Source organism: Patagioenas fasciata, chromosome 5, assembly GCF_037038585.1.
Source record: "Patagioenas fasciata isolate bPatFas1 chromosome 5, bPatFas1.hap1, whole genome shotgun sequence".
Classification (NCBI taxonomy): domain Eukaryota; kingdom Metazoa; phylum Chordata; class Aves; order Columbiformes; family Columbidae; genus Patagioenas; species Patagioenas fasciata.
The window spans coordinates 56,126,881-56,150,345 of NC_092524.1; the positions used below are offsets into that span (position 1 = coordinate 56,126,881).

The 23,465-nt window shown below is 34.9% G+C and overlaps 1 protein-coding gene across 2 annotated transcripts in view; it reads right to left on the reverse strand.

Moving 5' to 3' along the window:
* Nucleotides 1-1,239: 1,239 nt before the first annotated feature.
* Nucleotides 1,240-23,465, reverse strand: part of ATG2B (autophagy related 2B) — a 45,965-nt gene continuing 23,739 nt past the window's right edge. For both annotated transcript variants that reach the window (XM_065838507.2, XM_065838506.2), the window contains exons 24-42: nucleotides 22,617-22,723; nucleotides 22,264-22,356; nucleotides 21,424-21,494; nucleotides 20,330-20,406; nucleotides 19,936-20,106; nucleotides 19,307-19,448; nucleotides 18,133-18,335; nucleotides 16,922-17,148; nucleotides 16,111-16,219; nucleotides 14,122-14,316; nucleotides 13,449-13,550; nucleotides 11,691-11,769; nucleotides 10,634-10,838; nucleotides 9,627-9,696; nucleotides 8,561-8,643; nucleotides 7,973-8,094; nucleotides 7,652-7,806; nucleotides 6,511-6,660; nucleotides 1,240-5,729 (exon numbers count right to left, since the gene is read on the reverse strand). In XM_065838507.2, the coding sequence (XP_065694579.1) occupies nucleotides 5,499-5,729; nucleotides 6,511-6,660; nucleotides 7,652-7,806; nucleotides 7,973-8,094; nucleotides 8,561-8,643; nucleotides 9,627-9,696; nucleotides 10,634-10,838; nucleotides 11,691-11,769; nucleotides 13,449-13,550; nucleotides 14,122-14,316; nucleotides 16,111-16,219; nucleotides 16,922-17,148; nucleotides 18,133-18,335; nucleotides 19,307-19,448; nucleotides 19,936-20,106; nucleotides 20,330-20,406; nucleotides 21,424-21,494; nucleotides 22,264-22,356; nucleotides 22,617-22,723 (2,592 nt within the window). In that variant the 3' untranslated portion in view covers nucleotides 1,240-5,498. The remainder of the gene's footprint in view (nucleotides 5,730-6,510; nucleotides 6,661-7,651; nucleotides 7,807-7,972; nucleotides 8,095-8,560; nucleotides 8,644-9,626; nucleotides 9,697-10,633; nucleotides 10,839-11,690; nucleotides 11,770-13,448; nucleotides 13,551-14,121; nucleotides 14,317-16,110; nucleotides 16,220-16,921; nucleotides 17,149-18,132; nucleotides 18,336-19,306; nucleotides 19,449-19,935; nucleotides 20,107-20,329; nucleotides 20,407-21,423; nucleotides 21,495-22,263; nucleotides 22,357-22,616; nucleotides 22,724-23,465) is intronic.

Genomic DNA, 23,465 nt, shown 5'->3' on the forward strand with positions numbered 1-23,465 from the left:
AGCATCCTTGGCAGTCCTAGTGTTGCAAAGAGAAACAGAACTTCTTTGACACTTTCCTTGGGTTGTGATTCCAGCTTGTACTGGAATCCCTGGGGCTCATTGGAGCAATAGGAAATCTGGTATTGCAGCCACATGTGAATTACAGCACACTTAAATTCACAGAACCACAAACACTTACGAGTAGCATTTTCTTAAGTGACAAATGACCCTCAAAAATGCAAGGAAACACAGACTACAAATCAGAGGAGTTCACAACTTCATCACTTTTGATCTGCAAAATAAAAGCATTTGGAACAAGTGAAATAAATTCCTCTAATTTTTCATACTTTCCTGGGACAATCAATGAATAATTCAAACCTGTTTGTCCTATTTTTATACCCTATTTATCCCCTGTGGTCTGTTTTCCCCTCAGCATAGCATCTGTTCAAATATCCTTGGTCACTTTTATGAGGAATGTTTAGAAAAGCTGAGAAGAAACTTGCCCACCTTGCTTGCAAAGAAAACACCCCCTCACTAACTCTCATTCTGCTTACACAGAAATGCCTTAAGAAAAAAATAAGGGCTTTTAAATAAAACTACTGCAATTGGAAGTTAATTCACATGGGGTCTTGCTTAAAAAATGGGGGAGGAAGTTACTCTTTGACAGAGTAGTTACACAGGCACTATACAGTGACTTTTTTTTTTCTAAGAACATCAGAAAACACAGTAGAAAATTATTTACACCTGCCATGTATCTCATTATTCAGGGATCTGGTACTGTATTTAATACTACCCAGTACTTAGCCTTCTAAAATCTCTTTTCAGATGCTTGTAACTAAATGGCTGTGCAGTGGGCATCATGCAAGCATCCTGAAAGGAATTGTTTATTTTGCACTCTCCAGAGAGTCTGCAAGCTAATAAAGCTTTAATATCTCTGCTGAAAGTGGAGGGAAGAAATACGCACTCAGTAATGACATGTGGCAACAGGCCTGTAGGACATACAGTACGTGATCATACAGTTAAAGAGCGTGTTGTTGATGCACAACAGAGGCGGGTTAAACTGTATCAGCAAGGTTATTTCCTAGCTTTTGACCTCCATGCATGTTTAAAGCTTTTTTTTTCCCCAATATAAAACTTCTTTTTAAATTATTTTTGAGGTACAGCAACATAGACAGGTAGGTAAAAAGCTTTAACAGTTAGCTTCTGCTATTTTGGGAGACTTGCCTATATTACTTCTATTCATAGGTAGAGAAAACCAACTCAAGGAACAAATTAAGATATTTATTTATGTCTTGTTACAAATTTGTGTTTTGTTTTTTTTCCATTAAACATAGTTAACAGGACAACCTATTTGCACTCAGGCCTTTCAGCATTTTAATAAGCTAAAATATACACTTTTGGTGCCATATAAGTTATGGTCAAAAATAATTCTCAAAGACATAGTGAGGGGACAAGAACTTTAAGCAAAATAACTCAAGTTGAAATAGTCAATTCCCTTCAACAGTGGTTTCTATTTCATGAGATTATATTCTTTACAATGGCAAACTATATATAAACAATACCACAAAACTACTATAATTGCAGAAATGTAAAAAGTATACACAAACATATACACAAATTGCTGTGTTTCTGTCTGAGCTACCTAACTATTGAGAAATCCTGTAAAAATGTATGATTTGTATTTATGTACTTCATTTGTAGTATCTAACTTTTTAATTGTAAACAAGATTCAGCATGTAGAGCAACTTAAAACAGTTGTCAGAAGCTTAAATCATGAGGCCTGGAGACTGAGAAGAACTACGTACACAAGGGATCCAAACTGACATAAACACCCACACTTTTTCTGACAACGCCTCTGTATCTGTGAGACATGGGATGTTTAAAAGATTTAGAAGTATTTGACTACTCTAAATAAATTCTTAGATTTCACTGTTTTACAAAATGCATACATTTCGACATTTAAAGGAAAATCAGTACCACATTTGCAGATATATGGATCACGTTCAGTAAGAATGTCTGGTTCATAACCGTTTAACAGCTTTTTGGTTTATTAAGAAACCTTGCTTGGCAACTCAAGCAACTGTAAATGAACGCAAGCAATAGGTGTTCACAATCAGCCACCTAATGAGAAAATAAAACCTGGTGCATCCATTAAGCACATACGAACTCACTGATGGCTGACCTAATGCTTCTCATCAGGCAAGTTACGCACAGGATGCACCACACTGCTACAAAACTGCAGTGTTCAGGAACCATCAACTGAAACTGGAAAGAAAATGGAAGCTGCCTTTGCATGGATGTGATGATTTGTTGCTCTCAGTCATCGCTAAGATGCTTATGAAGCACAGTTTTGGCTTTGATTTGTTTTTTGTTTTGTTTTCAAAAGACAGCAACTGTCTTCTTTCGTGTACACCATTGCATTATTCAAAGTGCCAGGATGCTTAAAAAACCATCAAGGATGACAGTTGTGTTTATCAGGACAGCATCAGACTAAGCAGTAGTGTCAATCAGTTCAACGTTATAGAGACTTAGAACATTAAACATGGACTGTGCCAGTTTACACCCACTACAAATATGAGAAGTTCCAGTACCTATAGCCAACAAATTTCAGGGGAAAATTCAAATACAACTATTTTTGCAGATCTCCTCATGCTAACAGAGAACACAGCAATGTATACATAGGCTTCCATTTCCAGGAAATGTGTCCATATATCTCATTTTTGTGTACTTTTTTAAGTACCTGAAAATTCTTACAGTATTGAGCAGAGCATTTGAAGAATCTCTTCTCATAAACAATATATAATTTTTGATTTAAAACAAGCCACTCTATACAAGACACTTTTGAAAACAAGGTCTTACTGTAAAGCCTAGTTTGGCAAGTTCTGTGGGTTTGGTTTTTCAAACCTTTCAAACACTGCAAGATCAAGTTGCAACTGAAAAACAATGCAGAATGTACACCCAAAAATTAAGAAAATACTAGTAAAAGTAAAATGTTGGGAAAAAATTAAATCAGTTTCACTGAAAAGGCTCAATAAAGTGCAAGCAGTAAATTCAAGGGATTACATAGTGAAAAGTGAAGTTTAATAAATTTGTACGATCCATATTGTTGACAATGAGAGACACTCTAAAAAGTTTTTTACCTTCTCAGCATGCCCTCATATAAAAATATATTCTACTTGCATTGCAGTACAATCAGATCATGTCAGAATCGAAAATTAAATGAACACTGAAATGCCACTGTTCGTTTTCAGCAATGTTAAAAAGGAAGAAAATATGTAGATTTACATTATTCAAGGTACACTCCAATTAACTGGATGAACAGGACCAGCCAAAATTACACAGCATGGTAACTGCCAATAAAAATGATGCATTGCTACTTACTTTCATTGACTCATCACCACTTCTTGAGAAAGCATTCAGGAGGTGCCAAACTGCAACCATGGAACTCACTCCTGTACAAAATGCTCAGTGTTTGAGCTTTCACTAAGGCAGAACTCCCTAATTACTGGACAGAAGCATGAACTGCAGCAAGTATTTTTACAACAGAAAGTATCTCATGTCATTAAATCTGTGGGTATTTGTCCTCTCAAAAGCATCTCCTGCTTACAAGAAGTCATTTAACTGAAATAACCAAGGCTAATCACAACTTAGATGATTCCAGTGAATGAAAACAAAACTTTATCATATCACCTTGTCAACCACTGCAAGAATTCCATTGTAACTTGAGTTTTATGAAAAACAATAAAGCAGGCTACAGAAGTCTTCCCAGCACTGGGGACATATTCAGATAATTTACCCTCCAGCCAGATTTTTTTGGTGTCCCGGCACAGTTAGTGTGATATCAAAATGAACAAGCAGTAACTATTTTCCTTCACAAACTCCTATTTGACCTGTAAGGCCCATCAGCAAAGTTTTGGCTAGCGACAAGTATCAAATAAAAGAGAGGGAAACAACCTCCTCATCACCCCTGGAGACTGAAGTCTGATCAAGAGCAGCTGATGTCCCTCCTTCAGTGGAGATTTTCCACATAACATATTTGCAGGATTTCCATTTATGACAAGCACAGGACTATGATAAATTTCAGTTCTCACTAATCACCCAAAGTGTTAAGTCATTGAAATTCAAAATGAATACTTTTCTACTCTGGATAGTCTTTACTTTTTATTCTCAAGTTTGTGCTAATACAATGAAAAAGTTTATTCCTGCAAAGGTAGTTCCAAGCCCTTTAACTGTCCAGAAATGGTGCAATGTCAGTTGCTTAATAAAGCTCTGTGGACACTGTGATCACCTATTAAACTGCAAATAGTGTCAGTACCGACTTCAATTTTTGAAGTTTTGTTGTCTTAACTTTTCTTTAAATCCTCTCACCCATCCCCAGTTCAAATTAAACAAATCCAAATACTCATTGTCAAATAACTGATGACACACAATTTAAATTAAAAACATATCTCAAGAGCAGCAACTTTGCAACAATATGAACTTTAAATAAAAGCAGATTATTCAAATAAAGTCTGTATAGAATTTTAACTATGAAATTATGAAATAATTTGTTTTTACTTTACTTAGGATTTCTCATTCTTACAAAGAACTGTTGGCCCCAATAATACTTAACTGCTGTTTTCTCAAAGAATAGTTATTTTTAGCCTTGTAATTGGTGTAGCAGAAGAGAAGTGTTTTTACACATAATGAGTAGTTTAAACAAATTTAAGACACTTTTCCGTAGGATCATCATCAAATGATGCTCTTTTCAATAATTTTTGTAAGCTTCTAAACCACATAAAGGATAATGCACATTACATTTTATTCACACTATAAAAAAAGCACAATATACAGGCCATATCCTTTAAAGTGCAACACAACAGAACATTTCTGCAACATTCAGATTCTTCAAAGACCCACAAAAGTAGGTATTTAATATTTAGGAACAAAGCCTGTTCATACGTGTATCAACACTGAATCTAAATTCTGAATGGTTATCAAGCTTGTCCTTGCTGTAAGTGCCACGCTAAAAGCGATGCTTATGACCACTAAATGATATTACCTGCTTCCATACTACACAGCCTTCATGTCTTATGTCCAAAATGAAAGCTTTTCTCCTTTAGTCAGTGAAGAGCACCTGCAGAGCCCTCTATTAAGGACAGTTCTCTGACTATGCTCAGAAAACATTTTTAAAGTATACTTAGTTTCACCAGACAGGCTGCTGCTTCAGATGTTAAATCTACCAAGAAAAATATGGTAAACAGAACAGAGCAAGCATGTCTCTGGGTTGGCAGCGCATGCTTCACTATGTTTGGCACTATCTACCAAAGGTATTGGTAACACACAGCATAAGCAAGTACCAATTTGTTTTTCACTTCATAAATATTTTTGGTTGGATGTTTTGCTAATAGTAGTTGAAAACCTCATTTGTTCCTGAGATGAGCATTACAAAACAAAGTGAGCTCCATCTAAAGCTGCCAACAAGACAATCTTCTGCATCTCCAGCCTTGCTACCTGCCTGCTGAGCCAGATTTATAATCTCAGTCCTCCCCTAGGCGCCACTTCTGAGACTCTTCTTGACGCACATCTGGCCTGATCTGGTTTCTCATTCCACCTAGAACATTTGAGGTTGCCTCTGTTGCAACAATGAAAGGTTTCACCACAGTTGGTGGAATTTGGCGGAGGACTCCTCCTACTGCTCCAGTTACTCCTCTGTTTTCATGCTCACGAGCAGCAGTCTCATAGATTGTTTGGGCCGTGTCCGTAATCCCCTTCAAGAAATTAAGAGAAATTAGTTACACTAAAAGAGAAAAAGCAGCCTCTCCTAATTTTTAAAAGAAACTTAAACAGCTCAGCATGCATCCTCCTTGTGATTTGTATTAAAATTGTAGCACAGCTATACTGATACAAATATGATTTAGCTCTTCTAATGAGGCTTAAAATAAGACTATTATGAACCTAGAGATGAAAATATTTCACGTAACTTCTGGTGTCACTTATTGAGCATGAAGCTGTGGGGTACTGTGAACTACTCAAAAATTAAAAATTCACTGAAAACTCCGTAGCTGAGACCAAACTTCCTAGACATGATATCAGGTGCGAATAACTGAAAGGACAATGCAAAAAGTACAATAAAAACACGTGAGCATTCTAATTGTTCATACATTGTCATGGCAAAGAAAGCTTTCACTTGTTCTAAATCCAGCATTATGTTTAAATTTTTACAAACTCAGAATTAACAGTAACTGCTGGGGGTAAGGGAGAGGGGCAGGAAATCAGGTTTGTGTGTCCCAGAAAAACTGTAAACCCTCACAACTATAGAACACTGAAGTCCTACTCACACTTACCTGTGTAACATATTAGTTTATTTCTGCTTTCCTGATTTGTCTGTGCAAGGTTTCTGTTGGATTGAGATTACGGAAAAAGACGGTCTTGTTCAAAATTTTAATCCTGTTCTTTGTTTGGCCAGCTTAAACTAACAACTGATATTTTACTTGTAGTCTCAGAAAATAATTATTAAGTTTGGTTAACGACAATTACTTCTGCACTCACCTCTTTTACTACACTGTATGCTTTGGCTACACCTTCCCGTAGGTCTACTGGCTGATGAGCTAAACGATGGCGAGGGAATCGTTTGATCTTTTTTGCTTCAATAAAAGTAGGTCCTGGTGATACCATGTCATATGCAGTTTCTGCAGCTGCCTGAAGATCAGGAGCAAATGCAAAATATATAGCAAGTCTTATAGCATCTGAAAACTACTAACAGGGTGACATAATTGTACTAAAAGAATTTTAATTCCACAAATAATATTAATTTACAACAGATTAAGGATTTGTACAAGAACTTCTGGAATAGGTACATCTGTAACAATATACCAAGTTCCATATTGAAGTAGCGAATGCTGTAGGCATTGGTAGGGTTTTTCCCCCTAACCGCCATTCCTTCAAAGGCATCCTCTAATCCACACAAAATGCTCAAGAAAGAAACTGAACATTTAACCAATGGAACATTTTTCTTACAAACACACAAGCATACACATAATTCCACTCATGTGAATAATAGCACTGTTTTTTTATTATATATGTTTGAGCATAGACAACTCTACACTTTTTGCAATATTTGGTGGTAAAAGTGTATTTTCATTATGTGTTTTACATTATAGAACAGAAGTTTATTAACACTTTAATCCAAGATTACTTTACAGTTAAATCAAGAAAGCTTTAGAGACTTCATGTGCATCAACACTATTAGTATTGGTTTTGAGGCTTTTTTTTGTTGCTCAGTTTTGTGGTTTTATTTTGGTGTGGGTTTGTTTGTTTTGGGTTTTTGTGTTTGTTGGTGTTTGTTTGGTTAGGTTTTTTGTTTGTTTTAAATAAGCACAGATAAGCTGACATTTTAAAAAAGTTAAGACTCTAGGTCTCATTTTTTAGTGCAGCTGAGTATTTCAGTATTAAGCTGTACATTGTACTACATTAAAGACATTAAGAAACATGTAAAAGTTTGGGTATTCAGTTATGTTTTAACACAATTTTTATGCCACCTCACAGACCGCTGCAAGCTTTGCCCAGTCTCTGCTTTCTTATTTCTACAGCTGCCTTTTTTTTCTAGACATGCTCCCAACCTTACATATATAGCATTAAGATATTAGCTTAATATAGAGTACTTACTAGCAACACTAGTAATACACTATACCTGTATAGTCTGAACCATTCTGTTTGTCAGCTCCAGGGCAGCCATTGCAGTGGAAGTACCAAAAGAAGCTGCTCCTCTTTGGAAACCTCTCACAATACGGCCGTCCTTCCGGTACTGCTCTATTGGCAACCACACCAGGTCTTTCAGACCTTGGACTGAAAATGAAAACAGAACGCCATGGTTAGAAAGTTCTCTTGGTTAAGCAAAATGCCTTGAGAGGAAGTGAAAACAAATGTCAACATTGTTTTAGGGTTTGTTGTTTTGTTCATTTGTTTAAAACAACTGCCATGTGTGTCCAAATATAAATAAAAATTAACTTACCTAACTGCACCAGTGAATGCATAGGCCCCACTCCTCCCAAAATTCCTGGTAGCTGGTTTTTCTTTATATCATTAAGCCATTCACTGATAGCATAGGAGAACAATTTATCCACACCTAATAATCTGAAGTAAATAAAGTTATTAATATTTATTTAAAAACGTACAATTCCTAATAAGACATGCATTATTCAATGAAGTAAACAAATATGTCATTTTAACAAAAAGAAACCTGGTTTCAAGTGTTATCTTTTATTGCTGTTGGCTAACCCAAGCATTTCTTGTGTATGTGCTTAAAAAAATAGAATTTGAGATGCATAATCACATACAGTTCAATAGAAAGTAAACATACAAATAAGAGTTTAGCACAAAGACATATATTAAACACTGTCCTGAAAACAGATGTTCTTCTTGAACACTAAATATTTGACAAAAACTAGAATCAAGAAATATTTGTAAAGTCAAAAAGTATCTTGGATTTCAGAAGCGCATCTTACCAGAGAATTTGCTTTTTGCTTGCTACATTCAGTTATTCATCATAAACTTGTTCAATTTGCAATACCAATGTTAATCTAGAGTTCTATTAACTTACCCATGTCTGTAACAAAGTCTCTTCAGCTTTAACTCTGAGCAGTTTAACTGAGCAAGCCCAATGAGAATCCCAGCTAGTGTCCCCTGGAAGTGAAACATTTTGTTATCACATAAGTTTATTCATCCTATACAATCTGTAAGTGAGAAATAATTTCATCATCTCAACTCTTATTGCAGGTATTTCTGTCTAAACTGATTCTTCCCCAGTCTCTCAAATGCCATTTGTTATGGGGCTATGAATTATCCTACATGAAATCTCACAAAAGATGAAATCTGGCTTTATTGGCTACTCTAAGAAATTAAACATCTGGACACAATAGGGTGTCTTCAGAAATATTAAAATATAACAAATTATGTGAACATAACTCTGGCATTATTGTGTTCCAAGCATTCTAAAGCTGCTGTTTTGTATTTTGATTTCTTTGGCAGCAGTACAAATTCAAGAAGTTGCTGATTTTAGTTGTCCATATTTTCCTACTGATTGGCAACGACAGAGTACAAATCTGATTGTGCAAAGAAGGATTTTTGAGGTCTGCTCTGTGAACTCAGTATGATAACCAGCACATATTTTAAAAATAACTGTGAGCATTTTTTTAATCTGTATTAGATTTTCCCATTACTATACTGCAAGGGAAGGAAACAAGAGAGGAAAAGTGAAAAAAAAAAACACTTTAATCTGGAATTAATGAGGAAAACAATAAAATACACAATTCTGGCATCAGGTAGCGGTATCATCCTTTGAGGGGCACCAGAGCTGTGTAGAAAGATTTCCAGCCAGTCACTAAACTGATAAATAGGACTTTCAAGTCTCATTCTGAATTAATGATACCTGGAAGATGCACAACCTAGATTTAAGATTAAGAGTGAAAAAAGGTTAAGCTTTATAGAAACTAAAAAAAAAAAAAAAAAAAGAAAAAGTTCTACACTTCTCAAAATGGCAACAATAATGAGTAGCAGGCGTAAAAATATATCCCAACTCATGAGTGTGAAAAAAAACAAAACAACACAAACAAACAAGCAAGCAACATCAATTGTTTTGTTCTACAGTACGAGCATTATACACAAACCTGATCCATTGACACGTGCTTGCCGTGGTAATCAAGCCGTATTGGAACTTCTGATGTAAACCGAAATTCTCTGGGATATAAAAAGGAAATTTTACAGTGAGAAACATGAAAAGGAAATAAAATCGTCCTTCCAAAAAGAAAACCATGATTTCCCAACCTCCTAGAATAGGATGCCAAACCATTTTCTGTAAGCCATAAATCCTCTAGTTATCATGTTAGCACTTCAGACTAAGCATACAAAATACAATGGCAAATTCAGCTTTTCTTGGTTTTTAACACCTAGTCAAGGTTAGCATCTATAAAAAATTTAACAGTCCTGCAAAAGTGCCACTAGTCCTGCAGGCGAACATCTTCCCTCAGTTTTCCCAGCATGAATTTCAGTTTTTTTTTTAAAAAAAAGTATGTCTAATGATGGTTTTGTGCAGCTGGAACTTCTTAAAAAATGCTGTTGGTGATGTATGTGATGAAATAGAACAACAGTCATTCTCTCATAATTTGGCTCTGCACTGCTTATCAAAGTGCACATCTGTTGTTAAAGGCACTTATGATCTGAATACACAAGCTCCATAACAAGCTGAAATTTTTATCAACTCTTCCCAGTCAGGACTACATTAGAGCTTTTCTTGTGATACGTTAATCTCGTACCTCTCCCATGATATCCTTTTCCTTTATATTCTCTCATCTCTGGCTAATTAGATCTCATTTATATTGTATAGAGTACAAAGACTGCTCTTTTTATTTTTTTGTAAAACGTCTCATTACTGCTTCTGTACATGGCAGAGCTTTAATTAATTTTATTTGCTTGTGTACAGCAGTGAGCAAGAGCTAATAAAAAAAATCATTACCTTCCAGTGATAGAAACAAATCTATTTAATCTTCACAATCAGTCAATAAACAAAGAAAAAAATGCACCTTGTCATAAAATCTGAACAGTTTATCATCACACTTTCTTAAAACATTCAGCAGAACAGCTCTGAGTCAGTGGAAATTTTACAACCAAAGTTCACCTGAAAAATACTGGCTGATCACTGTATGACGTCACTTCTTGTGAGAAATTATTATCATCTTCATTAACCACATCCATAGAATCAATGCTACCATTTTCATTTGCTTGCTTTTGTGATGAGAAAGAAATGACTGGACTTGGGTCCTTAAGGCTGCTGACATGTCTGGGCATACTACGTGTAATTTCAGCACCAGGAGACTTTTTCACTAAAATAAGAAGTTACACACAGTAAACTGACTCACGTTTTTCACAGTGATTACAAAAAGATTGTCTTCATACAATTACTGTGCCCTTAATAGGTTCTAATGCTTATTAATAGGAATTACTAGCAGGGCAATATTTAGATTCTTTTAGTAAGACAGTATCTTAGTTATCAATAGAAATTATTACTAGAAGCTTAAGTTGAGGTTTATGCATTAATACAAATAATCCATTCAGTTTTACCACAGTATTGCAGGGTACTTCATTACCTACGCATTTCAGTATAACGTCTTAACAGAAATAAGTACAGCTGCTAAGTGACTCACTACTATAGTTAACAGAGGAAATATGCTTTTCAATATATACTGATTTTTGCATCAGATGGTGTAGTTGATTAGAAGTAACTACTTTAACTGCACGCATACATTGTACTGCATAGTTATAATCTTGAACTCTGATCCTTTACCTACTGGTTACACAGCTTCAAGCTATTAGACAAACATAATTTTTTATGCAAGAAGTATTAAAGAATGTATTTGTTTTATCTAATAATACCTCTCAATATCTTATACGCAGTCCTCATTTTTTTTCAGTTCTTATTAAATATGCTCTAATTTTGGTGAAACCTTTTATATAATGGAGATCCCAGGAGCTGAAGACCTTTATTGGTATTTATAAAACACAAAACTAAAACACCCAAAGTTTCTGCATTCTATCAAATTAGTTACTAATGTTGGGGTTTGGTCACTAACTTAAGATCTTTTACACACATGAGATTCACATGTGAATTTAAAGACATGTACACACATTAAAGGAGAAAGAAGCAGCACTTTCAAGTAGATTTTTTAAAAGTGTACCTTCAGGATCTGGAGTAACTAAGAGTTCTACTTCTGTAGAGAGGCTAGTGAAAAAATCCTTCAGGAAAAACAAGGCATCCTAATGGCAAAAATAAAATGCAATCAGGTTAAAAGAAACAACCAAACAAAAAAGCCACAGTTCTCTAAAAAAAGGTTATCTACTATTCTAGCTCTTTATTTCTGTACAGATACAAACAAAAACACATTTCTTCTTTTTGATTGCTTAACAAGTGGAGAAGCCACATAGAAATCTAGGACAGAAATCAGAAAGACCCTCTTGGTCATTGTCTCCTGCTTCATATAATATGATTTCATAATCTATCTAGCTCCAGCTTAAAACTGCAGAGCTATTTTCATCATTGACTTTCACTTTCCAGACTGTTTCAGAACCTAAGTGTTTTAATGACTATAAACTTCCTCTGATTTCCAGTAAAAAGGTATTCAAGCATAGTTTATATTCATCTCTAATACTGCCAATGTCGGACAAACTATTCCAGATCAGATCTCGCCACTGCTTCCTTAAACATCATTAATAGCCATGAAGTTAATGACTTATCGGTGAGATGCATCACACTGGTATCTTCTTCATCCTATAACTAATGACATCTGGACTATCTTTTCTTTTTTCCATTTCTAACTGATAAGTAAGCAGTTTAAGCACTAATAACAAGAATTTCTAAAATGACTGCATGCAGGCCTATGCTTCCAAAAGAGCTGTGGCTAATTTTGTAGAAGTTTTAAAGGTGTATTTTGCTTATAGTACAAAAGATAAAAGACTTAGAAAAGTAATCAAGAGGAAATATGTTTTCTCACTAGATGGCAGTATTCCCATGCTATTTTCATATATATGAAATTAGAAACTATATGGAGTTCAATTTTTCTATCAGTAAAATGAAAATCTGGTCTCTAACGTGTGCTGAGGGAAACAGAAGGGAGGTACGGAATTCCTAATTATGCCCTTGAAAAAATGCACCTCTCTCTGCTGACAACAAATTAAGCAAGACATATCTCAACAAAGAACAATAACTGCACTTTAAATTTGAATGCACAAACATATGTAGTTTCCTTACAGGTGTAAATAAAATGGGCCCAGCTGTTTCTTGAGTATATGAAAAATACTTTGTACAAAAGCTTGTTACAGAAAGTGAAACAACTTTTCCGGTTTCTGTTCTTCATGTCACTATAGTTGACAGCAAGATCAAAGCCTCCAGAGTATAGAAGCAGTCCTCAAGGGTCAGGGTGCCCTTGACTAAAATCTTGTGAACAGCTTCTGCATCAATGATTAACTTTTTTCAATTAAAACCACCAAAGCCACTTCTTGAACAAACAAAGCAAGATCATCCAATAGTAATTATGTGCTTTTTAAAAGCCATGACTTCAAAACGTTAGAGAGCATCACAATTCTCAGGAGGTAAACTGGTGTTATTGAGTAAACAGCCAGGTCTACAGATAATGTTTTTAGTTTTTAAATTTTCAAAAAGGCTAGTCTCTGCCATAGCTGGAGCAGAAGGCAAGTTCTAACAGTGATATAAATGGAGTGGCAGAGATCCGAAGATGTGTGTGGCTGATCATGAAAAAAAAAGAGATATCTAACGAATAAAACAATCCCATGAAGCATTTATCATGGTTGCAACTATCTGGTATATGAAACAAACAAACAAACACACTCAGAAGAAAACAACAACAAAAACAAACAAACAAAACAAACTCACACAGGATCTTTTTTTTTTTTTTTTTTTTTGCATTGGCACAACCAACCTGGTCGATATTGAGGCGAAGTGGCATTAGTGAAACACGTAAACAACATTCCTGCGGGGATCGGCCGGACTCTGGACGGACATGTAATGCTTTAACCGTTAACTGAGGAAAAGCAACAAGATAAATGAAAGTAGTAACGTTCACGATTATTAAATCTCAGGAAAACATTCACTGCAAAATCTCTGTACTAATCTGATCCACTTAACAATTAATAAGCTAGTGATCAATAAATATCTTACTATGGATGTCATAAAAGATAAAATTAAAATACAAAAACCCCAAACCACCAAATTAATAAATCCTTTATAGAAACAGTGAGACTACAGTATATAGTAAAACTACAACTCTGCATGTGTAGTGAAAACCCTAGTCATACTTACACAAGCAGATATTTGTTCAAAAATACTGAAAACTACCAAAGCAGTCCTGCACATCCACTTTTGTTAAAATGACAGAATCTTGAAAACATTAATACCTGACCTACTAATATACAGACAGACTCTATAATCAGTTTTAATATCCACAAGGAGTCATGCAAATAACTATCAACATGTCATATTACTTCAGTGTTCCAGGACCTCATGTTCCTTCTTCTGCAAGTTTAGGGAATGTATACAGTCTCCACAATGATAGTCCAAACAATATAATTAATTAACAAACTCTATAACTGTACCATGTTTGAATGCGCTTTTCTGGGCATCTCCTTACTGCAGTAGAGATAGAGAAATTTATTCATCTGTGACGTTGCTAAGCGATCTCGAATCTCTAGGTCTTGAACAACAAAAACCTGTCGTGACACTGGCTGCTCCAACAGGCTGGATTCACCTTCTGCACCACCTGGAGGGTATACCTCATGCTGGAATTTCACCTTTTAAACAGGAAAGAAAAACAGCATAATCAGCTTCAGAGGAAAACAACCTTTAACATGAGAATGTTAAAGGAAAAAAATGAAAAAATTAAAAGAAGCAACACTAAATACCACACATAAGAACTTTAAAAGCTGTCCTCTATTTTTAATTTACAGGAATAATATTAGGATTTCTGAAAACTATTCGGATTTTTGCACATCTAGTAGTAGAAATCTTCCAGTTCCTAGTTGTGTACTTGCTAATATTCTAGGATGCAAATTTGAGCCAAAGAGTCAGAGTAAAGATGAAGAGCAAGTTTTGGTTTTCATTTTAAAATCAACTCCGCTTTTCCCTCTCAGTCCTGACATCTTTCTTATATCATGCTCAAGCCTGTACCATGCAATCTTGTGGTTCTTGAATCCTTTTTTTTTTTTTAACTTACTTTAGACCATATAAATTCTAATCCATTACCTTTCCTAAATTCTAAAGAATTCTGAATTATCTCCTTTTCCTCATCTCTTGATGTAGTTCGCACTTTGAATCGAAGACCTGTGGTTACACACGAATCGTTCCCTGTCTCAATAACTCCCCCTGCACCCTTGCCTGCAAGGTAACAAAACAAAGCTCACATCGCCAGCACAACAGTGGCCTCTACTGGCCACACACCAGACGTTAAGAAACAGGGTATTTAAGTGCCCTGTTCTCAAGATACGTGTGATAATGAACATCTTAAGTGTTGAGGAGAAAAATAGATATTCATCATAAACACTGCTCAGGAACTTCACGGTTTTGACAGTTTTATTTTCTCCTTAATGTCTTTTTTTTTTTAACTTTATAATTATTATTAAGTCTTGTGCTAAGTTAGGGTACACGTAAGGGAAAAAAAAGACTTCATGCCTCAGTACTAACTCCAACTCATTAAATATCTGCAAATTAAGAGACACTGCTATACTTCTACATATGAAGTTTTCCACATGGAATGTGAAACACTTCCTTTTTTCACCTCTTTCATTGCAATGTTGTGCTTTTCCTCAAAAAGGCTAAAATAAGTATTAAATATTTCTGGCAAGTTTGAAGTGCTAATGGGATGAATTTTAAGCTCTAGAAATTTACATAGACGATAAAAGTAATGTAGTTTTACATAGTACCTTTCAAGTTCATGCAAATGTTTGAGAAAACCTTATTTTAAAAAGGTTTTGTTATTGACCCATTTAACAAGAAATTTGGTTAACTCCTAGCCAATATTCTTCACAGTGCCAGAATCAAGCATCTAGTTTCCAGGTTAGAGCTAAGCACAGGCTTAAAAACAACAGTAACATATTTGTGCCTAAAGGGTGCTAAGTATGTTAGTGGAAATACAGGAATGATATTGTGACATAATTGGATATTATTTGATATCCAGTTACTATCAACTAATACACTGAGTGTCACAACTGATCTACATCCTGGTTATTTTGCTAGAAGATTTAAATTTCATAATAGGTGTACCAATTCAGAGTAGAAATGAAGACAGAAAAACAGAGCAGCAGTTGTAGAATGCAGTTATAATAAACTAAAAGGTTAAGAATAGTATAATATCCTGCATCTTTAGAAACATGTTTATACAGCAAGTAAACAATGCTGTGCTAGAAGAACAAGCATGTATTTTGTTAAACAAATTCCAAATTCATCACCGTCAAAGTGATTGCTTAGCTATAGATACTAATGGAAGAAAACCTACTGAGTTCTAATGGAAAGCTGTTATCAAACAGATATACCATGTAAAGTTATTGACACACAGACAGTCATGGCTGAAGCTGTTTTCTGTCGTTCACCTTGCTTAACTGTATTTCCATTAGGAAATCTGGGTTTCTTCCTCTTCCCCCAGGTGCTGCACTCCGTCCATGCCTCGTTGGTGTATGTGAAGGAGAACTATGGGGACTTCTGGAGAAATAAAAAACAAAAATACGCTTTCTCAGATTAAACTTAAAGCTATCTTACTGCTAATCTAACACTAAAAGTGTACCTGTTTCACTGGACATAACTTATTAGTATTTTAATGGTAACAAGAGGAAAATAATAGAAAATATCAAAAGAATATCGGAAGTTGCGATACTGTTAACTAAATATTTTTATTGTTCAAGTAACGCATACTGAAGCAGAATGCTATGTGTATGCTTCCCAGCAAATTAACATTCATAGAACATTTCCGTAATTTTGACTATGAAAATAATCACTCTTTAGCTTACGTGACATCCTGAAAACCAGACTCGAGCTACCATAGCAGTAGTTTTCTATGCTCCTCAAGTCCTCTTTCAGAAAATTTAGCTTATAATATAACCCTTAAAAGCAAACCCATCCCTCCATCCCCATAAAACCATCAAAACCAAACCCAGGTTGTCCCAGTTAAAACACAGGAAAAATACACTCTGGTGCATGGAGCTGAACTAAGTAAGGCGATCTTTAAGGTCCCTTCCAACCCAAACCATTCTGTAATTGATTCCTTGTGAGAAGGAGCAAAGAAGCAAGAGAGGGAGACTTAAGATTGAACAAGGAGATTAACCGAATAGTGAAATTAACCCCAAATCAAATGAAAATTAAGTATCTTTAAATGTTTGAATCTGCAGAATTACATCCAACACTTACATGAAACTTTTAGCTGGAGATGTTGGTGGTGCAGTCCCAAAATCCCTTCCACCATAAAGATGCCAAATAAGAGAGATTTCCTTTACAACATAGCGTACCAGGGGAACAGGAAAATGAAGAGGAGCTTTGCTTGTGTCTGTTTTTTTAATAGGTTGGCTGAAGTGATTTTCTTTTATGACAATTGGATCATCAACCATTATTTTTATTACTGGCTCTTCCTCTTTTTCCTAATTAAAAAGAAAAGTATATAGCATTGAGAAGGTAAAATGTGCTTTCTTTATTGAGATGTCTAATTTTTTCCTATGAAAATATTCTGTACTGTCTTCTAAAGCTTATACAACACAGGTTTGGTTTAGAAATGACACTTATCAAGTAATTTCAACACAAAAGCACATGAAAGTAAACTAGAAGCTCAGTATCAGTTAAAACAAAAAAAAATTCCTCATACAAAACTGTAAACAAAACAAAACATGAGTGAAAACAAACAAAAAAAACACGGAAGAGCCCAGGTTGCCACATTAGCACTTCTAGGAGCAAACAAACAAACTCAAAGATAACTGAGCAAATACAGTTTCTAATCAGGGATCCTGAACTACTTCTGTCTATTAGGAAGAATACAACCAGAGATAGTATGAAAAATATAAATACAAGCTGTTTTCAAAGAGTTTGAGTATAGCTTCCTAGATTTTTTAATGCAGTGGACAGACAGTGGTATAAAGAGCCAAGCTTTTCTCTGAGGTTTGGCAAAGATCTTTGGCCCATAAAAGTACTGAAAGCTTAAACTATAAGAGAAATTAATAAAATAGTAAAATATGTGCAATGTTACTATTTTGATAATTACTATATTTTGCTTCTAATGCTTTTTTCCTAGCTATGCCATTATTATAAGTAAAAATGGCAATGATAAAAAACATTGCTAAAATGTAGGAAAACTGCTCGTATAACTCAATTCAGATCAGAGAATAATTACATACTGCTTGGATATAGAAAAATCATATGTACTTGAAAATACCTGCGGTCATTTCTAATAAGACCAATGCCTGAAGTCCTTTCAAACAGAAAGATTATTTTTGTGCTACTCTGCCCATTGATAAAAATACCACAAACGAATCACATAAAACTATGAAGTCTAATTTGTTCAGGTCCTACATAGACGTTTCTCTAATTCAGTTTATATATGGATTGTTTTAGCAACTCCCAAAGCTTCTTACAGCAACTGCAACTTTGGGTGCGAAAAGAATGCAGAAATCATCACTTTCTGTGGGAACATCTCCCATGGCCTCATTTATCAGGTGATGAGTGAATGAAGCATAAGTGGGACTTGGATCTTGTGAGACATTTCCACTTTCATCTGGAAACAGGAAGAGATCTGAGCAAGATGGCTCCTGAGTTTGAGATCTGTCATCCAAAACCCCTGGAAGTTGAAGGAAGTTGGAAAAGAAACACGTTTCAACGGAAAACATCTTTATAAAATATGAAAATATGAATAACATTAACAGTTATCTAAAATGTTACTTCAATTACATAAATGGAATTTGCTTATTATATCTTGAATTAATTCCTACTGTAAATAAAATACAATTTTTAAAAATAAAGTTACTGTACAATTGAAGTGATTGCAACACAATCATAACTAGTTACTAGTAGACACAACTGACAAAACATAGAAAAACTATTTGTAAAAACCCCACAGATTAAAAAAAAAAAAAACCACAACACGAAACCACATTTTTTGTGTCCAAGTCTCTTATTCTAGTAGAAAGACCACAACATCAATAACTCTTAGTACTACACTGACTGCTCACCTTTCACCATCAATTAGGTAACCAGACATCACAGAAATAGTGAAATTCTTTATTTGCAGTGAAGTAGAAAACCCTTAGACAATTTAAACCTGGATTTAACTCTACGCATGATGCAGAAGCTGTAATCCTGTGATTAAAAAAATCTATTATCTTGTTTTTACCTGTTAACTAGAAGATTTCCTCATAGTTAAAAGTTATTTCTGTGACTCAGAAATTTATGATCCTCCTGGGCTGCCTTCATTCACAGAAAAGAGGTCTTTGATTCCCCCACACTGCAGCATGCCATATAAACTTTCACCCATACTAACTTAGACTCCTAAAGAATCCGAGGCCCTGAAAGAGTCTCACAAAGTCAGATTCCTTCCTTCTGTTTTCAGTACCTGACTAACATGTATTTGACTAGAATCTTAAATTACTTTTGCATCAGTGTTATTAAAAGCAAGAAGCTGTTTGAAGACTTCAGACAAAGGTATGCTCCCATTCTTGTTGCAGCATCTCTACACACATAAAACTTTCAATCCCACCTTCCTTCCAGAAAGGTTGTACTTTGTGTGTCCTTATGGCTCCAGAGGACTCTTACCATTAGACTCTGGCTTCATGGCAGAAGCAGTCTGTTGAGTCTCAATTTCCTCCATTGCATCACTCATCAAATCCCGTAAAATCTGTTGCTCTGATTCAGCAAGGCCTGGTCCGTGGGAAGATGGTTGGCTAAAAGTTTCTACCTGTAGGAGAGAAACTATACATAGTCACACCTCAAAGACAACCACAATATCGTGCTGAATAAGATTTTGCTAGAACAGCTTGATACACAGCTCTTACACTGTAAGAAGTAATGCCTTAACTCTATAAATAATCAAGTAAGCTGAAACTCTGAGATAGATGATTCATAAAGTAGGTTAGAACATTATGGTTCAAGGTATTTAGATCCTCAGAGTACCTGGACAGCTCAGGCACATCCTGGAATTTCCTTTGTTAGAGAAGAATAACATACAACAGGTAAACAGCACAAAATATTTTAAAATATTAAGTAGTTACCCAGGCAGAAAAAAAGGCACTACTTTATTTTCAAATGTATTTTAAGTTAGATGCCATCAGTTAATTTCTTTGCAGAAAATCTCATATTCTTTGGAAATAGAATGGGGATATCAAAACTAAAATGTATTACCAGGAAGTGTAAAGTTAAGTTCATATCATTTTGCCATTTTATACCTTCATTTTTGGCTTGCTAACTCCACGTTTAATCTCTGTCTTAGCAGGTGGATGTAAGTCACCATAACTTGCAATATATTGTATGAGATTCATCAGTGCAGCACACGAATCGGAGCAGGTACGAATATGGATTACATCACTGGAACAGTGCAGCTCAAAATGTGGTTTAGTCTAGACAATAAAAAGATGAGAATATGCTTCAAATCAACCCAAGGTTCCATAAATTAAATAAAATTGCTTTTAAATTAATTTACCTAACTAGTCAAAAAGGGCTCAAAACCAGTACATGCAAACAGAAAAACTTCCATGGATTCTAAGTATGATAAAGTAATTTTCAAAACACAATCTATCATGGAGATTTTACATTTTATTTTATTTGTGATTAAATACTTACTCTTTCCCCATCAGAATCAGATTTTACCGTTGTAATGGTTAGTTCCAGCAGTCCCATATCCATAACACGAACATAATCTAAAAGACAATGAGTAATTAAAAAAAAAAAAAGTTAAGACTTAATAACAAACATCATTCTTATTATGCATTTTTGGTTATTTAACAATTAAAAATAGCACGAGTAGGAAAAGGGGTCTTTTCTGTCAAACCCATTTATATCTCTGCATTTCCACCTTTTATGGGGATTACTCTCAGAGTTCAAATTCCAGCTACTCAGATCAAGAACTCAAGTCTTTTCAATCCAATCCAGCACTCCTACTGCCACCATATGTGTGCAGTGTAATTTCCTAAGATATTTAATCTTCCTCCCATCTGAGTGAGTTAGAGAAGTAGAGGCCCACAGAAATTCGGTGACTAAGCATCCTAGCAGGTTTTTTTAGTTGAAGTAAGAGAGAAGACATTTTCACATTGTACTAATATTTCAGTACCACAAATAACTTACTTCCCCTCTTTCTTGTTTAAACAAAACAGGCATCTCTTTAGTCTGTCCTTCACTATGGATCTCATAACTAAATTAAATACATACATTTGTGGGCACGGGGTTTCACTATTTCTCTAATTCATTTGTTAAATGTTAATGTCAATGTGAATGTTCCTCAGTCCTTAAAGGTTGTTACTATACAAATGGGAGTAAACCAGTTGGTGTAATTCTTTTCAAAACCTAGAACTCTGTGCCATACACCACCTTTCAAGTTCAACTATTTAAAATATGTATGTTATAAAATGAGATCTCATTTCTATGAAGACTTCTTTCTGTGTTAGCTCCAATTTTTTTTAAAATATGCTTTTTTTTCAAATACACACTACGGAACTGTAACAAAGTGGAGAACTTGCACACTGCTCTTCTCTGACGTACCTCTGTATCCACAAATCCAAACCAGAACACTCAGATTGTCATCAATACTGCTTTGTTCATACACATTCAACTTGCTGCTCCTTATCTCCTCATATCTCTTTTTTTCAATAACCTGAATATGCCTGTAGTTCTGTTTCTTTAGGTTCTGCAATTCATTATTCATATCAAAACATCCTTACCTCTATGGAGGTTCACCGTAACAGTGTTGCACTTGTCAGACAGATGCAAAGCAGCTTCATCTAAAATTATCCTAAAAGACAGAAAAAAGAAAGATGAAATAAACATGCTAGAGAAATGCTGTGCAATTCATTAGACAAAAGAAAGTAGTTCAGGAAAAATATTTTAAAACACAAATATGCCTAGTATATTTTATTAACCACTGCAAGATATTTTTGCCATTGCTAATTGTATTTTATTTGCATTTCAGCTGATACATTTGATCTCTCCGAGAATGAAAAGTAATGCTTTTGGCATACAGATTTAACACTTATTTCCTCTTTTAATTTTGTCTACTTAATAAAGTAATAGACACATTTATTTCAAAGACCATTTATAAGTTTTTTTCAATAGAAAGAAGCAACTTGGTCAATGCTTCACATCAGAATAGGCATAAAAAATGAATATTCAACTGAAGTCGCAAGAAAAAATACTAAAAATTTACAGAGATGTTCACTAACGATTAAATATTTCCTTAGTTAATATACTGTCTCCACGTAACAAATCATTATGAAATCTTAAGGTGCTACTAATTAACGAAATAGGCACAATTTCATTTCATGACACCTTCCAACCATTTTAAAAATTGCAGAATCACTACTTGTTAAAGAAAGCAATCCAACTTTAAAGCAAAAAAAGTATTTAACCTAATAAAACAGAAGGATTACACATGAGCAAAGTATATTTCAAAAGATGCAAAACAGTGTGATGATTTACGCAACGCAAATGCTTCCTAGGTTAAAAAAAACAGGCGTTGCAAGTTTTACAGGAGCTTCCATGTTTCACAATCATGCAAATTATACCTGAGAGTAGAAGAAGATTTATCTACTGCAACACTGCTGGAAATGCTGAAAGTTTCAACAGTAAGTAGAGATCTGACTGGCAGAAACAAAGGCCTACCAAGAAATAGAAAAAAAAGAATTAATTCTCTGTACCTATTCAGAAGTGCAATCGGAGTCTAACAGGTTACCTAACTAGATCTTCTCAGGCCTAGGCAAGTGCTTACCCTACTTGCACCTGTTTGCAGTTTAACTTCTGTTAAGTATTTTTCTTCCAAATAAGACTAAATAAATATTCTTTAAAAACTCAAACATTCCTAAAGAATAAATATTTAGATGCAGTACCACCAAGTGACATACACTTGCACTTCATTTACCTGTAATCAAGAGCACAACTCCACAGATGTACATGAAATGTTGTAATTGTAGCTGGAGGATTATATCCCAAAACAGGCTCATCAGAAATATTCAAAAAATATAAAATCTAAAAATCAAAAACATATTAGTATTTCAATATCTGTTCAAATAGTAAATAACTATGCATTAGAAAAGATAAAAATCAGTAAGAGATATGACAATAAAATGTTTGGTTAGCAGAAAGAAAAGAAAGTGAACAATCTCAGCTATTTAACTATAGAAAAGCACAGAATGTAAACAGAGCAAAAAATACAACATCCAAACTGCAGCCTCAAAGGTCTGGAGAGGACCAGTCTGCAGACGTTTACACACAGCTTCCGCATCAAGGGTCCCTAGCCTGCTCTGCTATGCCATATCTCCGCATCCACACTGATCAGTACAACCCTTCTAATTCAGAAGTTTGCATTGCAATTGTTTGTGTAAACTGTTGCTTACTACTTCCCTTCCCAAAAGTCTTATTCTCCATTACAGCTATTCAAATGATGTGAACTAGGAAAGAGACAAGGGAGAAAGGGGACTTGAGGCATGGAGCGAGCAGAACGGAAAAATACCTTCAGTGCTGCAAGTAGTGTGTGTGTTTGTCTGAGAGTGTGGTTTTTAGCTCACAGATATCTAAGTACTTGTATAGCATTGCTCAACTGAGATTTTCCATCTGAACTTCTTTTTTAAAAAACAAATAAACAGAAGACCTCAAAAAACCCCAGCACCTCCCTGACATGTTGTGCACAGAGATTTAGGATAATGAGAGGAACTGTACCAAATGAATACACAAATAAGAACTTAAGAGCAAGACTACAGCCTGTCAATAG